Raw genomic sequence first — 7,500 nt, forward strand, 5'->3', positions numbered from 1 at the left:
GCTGACAGAGTGAGAGGCCAAGGAATGTAACAGCACTGTTATAATAACAATATTATCCTTGTAAAATTTTTCCTCATTGAAAATGTGCAATTTATGACAGATAATAAAATGTTTTTTTCTTTCATTAATTTGTGTACTTTGCCTTTATTCCAGGGTGACACTTGCTGTATTGTTGTAACATATTTTTCACAAAGCCAAAATAACCCCAGACTTTTATTATCCTTGTGGGTTCTGTGTTCGTTTGTAATCAACAGTCATTCTTGGTGGGTTCATCTCGGCTTCTCTGTACTTTGATGTTGTAATCAAGGCTGTGCCATGATTATTTTATTTTAAAGAAATTCCTGTTTTCTTTTGAGAGGTCTACTGAAACTTAATTTATTTTCGAAGTGGTTAATTTTAATCCTGGGAAGTGTAACGTACGCACACGTCCACCCCTCTGTGTATGCCAATGTGACCATGTATCATGCTAGTTTACACCATACATCTTTGATATTGGACAGCCATGTTTTCATCAATTGACACCTGTCAAAACAAGGTATCCATCACGTGACCATATCGCTGGGTTCAAGCTTAGAGCTCACCGACGTCAGCTGTTCATTTTTAAAGTTGAGCGCTGACCAGGTACTTGTTTTCGATTGGATTGCAGGCTTAACCCAGGTTAACACACCTAAACATAAACGAGACCAACCTCGTTCCCAGGGCCTTCTCCTCAGACGAGCCGCCATTTTGAAAATCGTAGAGGAGAAGGCCCTGGGGACAAGGTTGTGCTTTTCGTTTTTCTGTCTGCATTTTTCACTGGTTTCAATCCACTTTGACATATCATTATATCTGTGGTCCACACTGGTGTATCTGTGGTCCACACTGGTGGCTACGCAGTTATTCAAGTCAAGTATCTGAGGGATCTAAACTGAAAGCTTAGTGTTAATTTTTAATTTGCTTAGAGCTGCTTTTTTCGATTTTCTCTGTATTGCAATTTTTGTCATACCTTTAGAAGCTCTGATAAGGTTACATGATGCCTTAAGGGCCCACTGACGTATTTTTTGGGGTGCGTTGCTAAGGATGTAATGGTTAAGTAATTTGACAGAATTTGGCATCATTTTGGTCAGTTTCCAACTTTTGTAAGCCAATGACCCTAAAGATGATGTCATCATTCCACGCCCATGGTCACGTGACCAATAAAAGAAAACTCTAAATTTGTCTCCGTGCTACGCAATTTGGGTATTTAATCGATGGTTTCATAATTTGTATTCGTTTTTGCATCCAGCCAAGCATGGTTTTCTTTTTATTTTGAAAAATGTTCTTTTTAAAGACATAAACGATACTGAAATACCCATAACTTTTTCAAAAAAGATGATTTTAAAAAATCAATGCTTAGCTATATTCTGTATTTGGGGATGAAACGTGCCATGTAAAAAAAAATTTAATTCAATTTAAAACCGCCGGAAATTTAGCTTTTTTCTCAAACCGGAAGTCAGTTCGTTTACGCATGTGCAGTTGATCTGAGAACAAGCGCGAGGAAGGGCGAGGAAAAATCTTCGATGGAAACAACAGTTTGTGCGGTGACTTTTGCTTGTGAGTGGGTTTTCTTGTCAAATTATGGTATGATGACGTCAGTTACCGGAAGTAACATTTCACTTCCTTAGCAACGCGCGAAAAATCCGTCTGTGGGCCCTTAAGAACCTATGTCTAGAACAGGAACGAAAGGAGAGCGAAAGAGAACAAGAACGACAAAACAGAATGCCAGTTATAGCTCATAGTTAGTGGAAGAAGTTTCTCCACAAATTCTTTCCTTGGGCACTAAACCGTTTGTTATTTTTACGGATGCATTCTTTCAAGTGGATGCGTATTTTTAAAATGTGGTTTAATCAGTTCTTCCTTTGTTCAGGAATGAAAATCGAATTTTTATTGTCAACTGGAATTAAATAACAATTATCTGTACTCTTTTGGACATAAAGAAAAAGTTGAAAGTATGGCCGGTTTAGGAAAAAAGTGAGTGATTAAAGCTCATGCGGTTCAAGAAAAATTCATTGCCAAACTGATGACTTCTACAGTACATATCACTCGAAAAACCGATATCGTCGTACTCATCGCTTCGTGATCCATGCGATATTAGTTTTTAGCGTAAAATTTACCGTGAAATTCACTACTTTGGCAATGAATTTTTCTATAGAAGAAAGCAAAGAAAGTGATTTAATTATTAAAGAAACATCAAAACGCGGACAATTCGAAACCTTTTATTTTCTCCAACCCTACAGGCAGTAAGAGTAAATAACCAGGGAGCTACGCTTTTAGGCTTGACTAAATCTACAAATTAAGTTATTGTTGGCGAAGCCTCTTTCTTGGGGTTCAGGCTCCACCACACATCTGCTATTAAAAACCTTTATATAAAAATTAATTTTCCGGGCAGTCAATTCACGTTTTTGTTTTCTCAAGTTTGCGCTTTAAACTTACTGTGTGGAATGAAATGAAATCTCAGGATTGCAAGCCTTTAATTTTGATTTCCCAGAGATCATACAGAACGTGAAACCCTCTTGATATTTCCGGACTAATATCCTCATAATTATTATTATTACAAGTATTACTTGAGATGTAAAAATACTGTAACAGCTCTTCTTGTTGCTTTTTCCAGTCCGTCATATAGGGTATGGTAATATGTCGGGCTGAGCAAAGGTTACACATTCCTCCATTCAGCTATTTACAGTTATTTGAACTACATGAACTGTATCTGCAAAATTAAATTTTTATAGCTTAAAAGTGATGCGTAGTCCAATAAATTGCCCTGGATTTACATGTTCACAGGATAAGTAAATTAACCAAGCATAACAGCCCTTACTTCACTATGAACAAGTGCAAGGATCATCGAAGTTTTATGCATGTGATTATGCTTATGTCACCGTTTGTTTTCACATTCACTATTTTCTCAAATCCGACAATAAATCTTGTTTACCCCCCAAACGTTTGCGTAATCACTGTTTCCAACTTTTCCTGGAGCATTAAAGGATTCCCAAGAGAAATTGAAAACAATGCTAATGCGAAATTTTTCAGGGGTAAACAAGGTGTATTGTGGGTTTTGAGAAAATGGATAATAGCATAAGCTACTTATGCGCATTACCTCAGGAGCAGTCTCTTCGATCTTCTGAGCTAAGTAGGGTAGAGGAAGGAGACTGCCAGCCACCTGTCGACTAATCTGTGCGAGAAAATTTGGTTTTGGTCACCGTGCAACAATACGACCCTCCATATATACCAATGTGACCAGTATCACATGACCATATCGCGGGCTCAATTTTAGAGCTCGTTGAGGTCCGCATTTTACTTTTCTTGTTTTTTTCCATGTCGGGTAAAAGTCTTTCCTATCACTCCCCTGCTAAGTGGTGTCTTTGTGCGTAGAGTCTTCTGCGCGTAATTTGGTAGGATTTCAGGGTGTAGTAGAAAGGCGTAGATTTCTCTGGTTTGACAAAGTAGAACATTTCATTAACGTGCAATGGCTTCAAAGATATAAACGCAAATGGCGTTTTGGAGGATCTTCAAGCAAAATGTACCCTTATGGAGCTAAAGAATGGAACGTCAATTGAATAAACAAGACAAGCAGTGAAAAATAAATATCCGGAATCTTAAAAGCGACGAGTAATGGACTTCGACAACAATCTTTCGCCGGTCGAGCCGTAGTCAAAGTGAGCTGTGGTTCTAAAATTGTACAAATTGCGATGTTTTGTAAAACCCTGAAATCACATGGAAAATTGTCTAGTAACTTATGAGTTTAACAAAGACAGAGAAGGAATTGAACAACTTAACTGAATCTGTGACCTCTGTTGTCTGGGTATTTGTATTAATTTTATTTGTCATCAACTCCCCTGCACAGTCTTCAAGTAAAAAAATAATTGGAAATATGACAGTCAAAAATTATTTGAAAGAAAGCTCGTCGTCTATTTTGAGCTTCATTTATCAAGGAAAAGGTTCTTCATGGAAACGGTTTGATCCTGAAATTTATTTTGTTGCAATTGCCTATGGTAATTTGACACGATTCAGTTTCTTGTCTTCAAGCACGTAATGAAATAGGGAGGGATTTTTGAATCTCATATCAAATATGTTGTTTGTTTCAAAAAATGTTTCGCTGGAAAAGATGGCCTTATGAATTCATCATGTTGTGTAATATGCGATCTTAACTGGGTAGTTTTTATGGCAATAGTAAAGCATTTTCGTGTCAAAATGAGGTTAGCGTCTTTCTGTCTGCTGTGTCAATTAAATATACGATACGGCCTCGTGAGTTTATTTCCCGTCTGCCGTAACCTTGATTTCTACTCTCAAAATTACCTACAGAACCTACTTTTTGCGTAGAATAAGCTTTACAATGATCTTGTTGTCTTCTGTGGTGATACTTGACGATTCGGGAACATTTGAGAAAAGCGAACTTGGTCGGTTGAGGTCCCATGTTTTATGAGTCAAAAAATCAATGATTCAATGAGTCAATGAGACTCATAGTCTATATAGCAATAATTTATTGATTAAACATAAGCCCTCGTTTCAGTGATTAGGCCTAAGCACTCTCTGAAATTTTAGCTTTCATTTTATGGTTTGGTTAACTGCACTAACTCATTAACTCATTGACTCATGACTCACTCATGACTCATGACTCATTAGTAGTTGAATGGGATTATTCAGACCCAAAAACCTCGATTCCATGTGCATATATTATAACCACGAAAACAATGGCTCAGGGCGTGCATAAATTAGTGGCAAGTTGAGGCACGACGCAATGACGGTTGTAACCCTAGCACGTGAAACAACACGTTAGCAACGCAGCTGTAACCCTAACACGTGAAACAAAAACCCGTGCGTAACCCTAAAATAATGTTTCGTAAGGTTTGCATAAAATAGTACTGTGTGTGCATATCATTTTTATCGGTATGCTACTAGCATGGATTGGAGAGAGAAAGAGAGAGAGAGCTCTGTCCTCCTCGGGAGTTGAACTGTGAATAAGAGATCGCAGCAAAGCAAAGACAAGACTAAGGAAAAGAAACCAATCACAATTACACCAGATGACCTCATCGGAAACCAATCAGAAACAACCATGACCTCATCGAGAGCCAATCAAAACGCAAATACCTATTGTTTTGAAGCGAGTCAAACGAAGGCTATCGTTAAGTCAATAAAAACACAACAGGAAACATTTTAAACGTTTTACTGAATTAACAGAGAACCCTTGTCACAATGTGATATTTGCGAGAGATAGTTCTCTTTAAACAAACCTTAATCCAAAAAAAGTTGTTTTGAAAACGCACCCTATGTACAACAAAGATCATAGTTGTTAAGTCAATAAATACACACCAACAAGCATTTCAAGCGTTTTACTGAATTAACAGAGAACGCTTATCACAATGTGATATTTGTGAGAGTCGTCCTCTTTGTAATTCACTTGCATTGGCTGCATCGTGATTGTTCTATTATGCATGCACTATTTCAACGCGTTTAGAGCAACAACAAATAACACACGCGTAAATGAGAGATGAAAAAAAATGTAATTCACTTGCATTCGCTGCATCATTAGTGTTCTATTATGCATGCACTGTTTCAACGCTTTTAGAGCGAAAATAAATCACACACATTATTCACTTGAGTTCGCTGCTTAACAGAGAACGCTTATCACAATGTTATATTTGCGAGAGATAGATTTCTTTAATCAAATCTTAATTCACAAAAAAGTAAATAAAAAGTTCTTTTGAAAGCACACCCTATGTACAACAAAGATAATACATGTACCGGTCAAGCAATATTATGCATGCATTGTTTCAATGTTTTTAGAGCAAAAATAAATCACACACGCCCAAGTGTTAACCGTGTTAATGAGTGACTGAATTCACAAAAAGTGCTATAAAGGAATTCGTGCAGTGCCCGTTTTTCAGTAGACTCGTTAACATGGATAGAGTGTACTTTGTCTTGGTTCGGGTTTGCGCTCAGAGTTGTTTTGCAGGACACATCTTTCACAGCACACCTCGCGAGCAATGGTTAGAACTTGTAAAAGGGTTACATCCAATGAACCCTGGTCGCTTGTTCAGTTTTTTTTACTACATGGACCAATGCAACGCTACATTTACCGAACAATATACATTCCACAAAGTGTTATGTGTCACGTACTCGATACATTATCCTTCTTTCCGGTGGATGGTTTGGCAAATTGTCATAAAAAGTCTGCGAATGAAGAAGATCTAATCATTTGTTTAACACCATGGGTAGTGCTACAAGCCGCGTGTGTGGGAGCTCATCGCCCACAGTTTCTTTAAGTGACATATGTCAGAGAATGCGATGTTTACTTGCGTGTAGAGGTAGCGAGGTTCACATCGAATTGAAAGATGTCACCGACAATCACGAAGAAGAAAATGCAAAAGAAGAAGAAAAAGAAAACGCAGACCCTAAATCAGACGAACCAACTATTACAGAAACTGTATTATGAAGTGGATCGACCATCCGCTTTAGGAGGAGGAGTCGACAAACTGTATCGTGCGGCGCGTCGGTATGGTTTGAAACGCACGCAAGTACTCGATTGGCTCCGTCAACAACCTGGCTATACCCTACACAAACCTGCAAGAAAACACTTTCGTCGTAACCGAGTAATTGTGTTTGATATAGATTTGCAATGGCAGGCGGACTTGGTTGATTTGCAACATTTGAGTCGGTGGAATCAAGGATACAAGTATTTACTGACTTGTATCGATGTCCTTTCCAAATACGCGTGGGTGGTGCCCTTGAGATCGAAAACACGAGCCTCGTTGGAGGTGCCCTTTGAAAGCATTTTCCAGGAAGATCGTAAACCTGAGAAGTTGCAAACAGATGCTGAAACCGAATTTAAGAACAAAATGTTTCAAACCTTCCTCAAAAAGGAGAATGTACATCATTTTGTAACCTACAACGAAACCAAGGCCCAAGTGGTTGAAAGACTTAACTGCACTTTGAAGCAACTTATGTGGCGTATGTGCACTACCAGCAGCTCGTACCATTATTTAGACCAACTGGACGATTAGTCAATGGGAATTACAATCAAAGCGTGCACCGTAGCATCAAAATGAAACCAGCGGATGTCAACGAGAATAACGCATCAGAGGTCTGGAACAATTTGTATAGAAATCTGTTCAAAAAGCCGACAAAGTATAAATTCAAAGTGGGAGATCAAGTCAAGATCAGTAAGCATAAACGCATCTTTGAAAAAGGTTACTTACCATCCTGGACGGAGGAAACTTTCAGTGTTGCTCAGACTTCCGCGCGACCTACCCTTGTATCGTGTAAAGGAAGCAGACGGTGACTGGATTCAAGGCACTTTTTACGAATTTGAGTTACAGAAAGTGATAGAAACGGAAAAACACTTGTTTCGTATTGAAAAAATTTTAAAACGCAGGGGACGAGGAGCGAATAAGGAGGTGTTGGTACATTGGAAAGGTTGGCCAAAGAAATACGACAATTGGATTTCGCATAACCAGTTGGTCGCTTTACAACAAACATGATTCAAGA

General features: G+C 38.3%; 2 protein-coding genes across 2 annotated transcripts in view; both read left to right on the plus strand.

Annotated features, from left to right (window-relative positions):
* Nucleotides 1-128, plus strand: part of LOC138017032 (mitochondrial import inner membrane translocase subunit Tim10 B-like) — a 25,532-nt gene extending 25,404 nt beyond the window's left edge. The window contains exon 3 of the mRNA XM_068864239.1: nucleotides 1-128. This exon is cut by the window's left edge and continues 84 nt beyond it. Coding sequence (XP_068720340.1) covers nucleotides 1-30 — 30 coding nt within the window. The 3' untranslated portion in view covers nucleotides 31-128.
* Nucleotides 129-7,489: 7,361 nt separating this feature from the next.
* Nucleotides 7,490-7,500, plus strand: part of LOC138017298 (uncharacterized protein F54H12.2-like) — a 6,573-nt gene continuing 6,562 nt past the window's right edge. Inside the window, exon 1 of the mRNA XM_068864431.1 lies at nucleotides 7,490-7,500. This exon is cut by the window's right edge and continues 619 nt beyond it. Within this exon, the coding sequence (XP_068720532.1) occupies nucleotides 7,490-7,500 (11 nt within the window).

The sequence above is a fragment of the Montipora capricornis genome, chromosome 9, assembly GCF_036669925.1.
Source record: "Montipora capricornis isolate CH-2021 chromosome 9, ASM3666992v2, whole genome shotgun sequence".
In the NCBI taxonomy this organism is placed as follows: Eukaryota; Metazoa; Cnidaria; class Anthozoa; order Scleractinia; family Acroporidae; genus Montipora; species Montipora capricornis.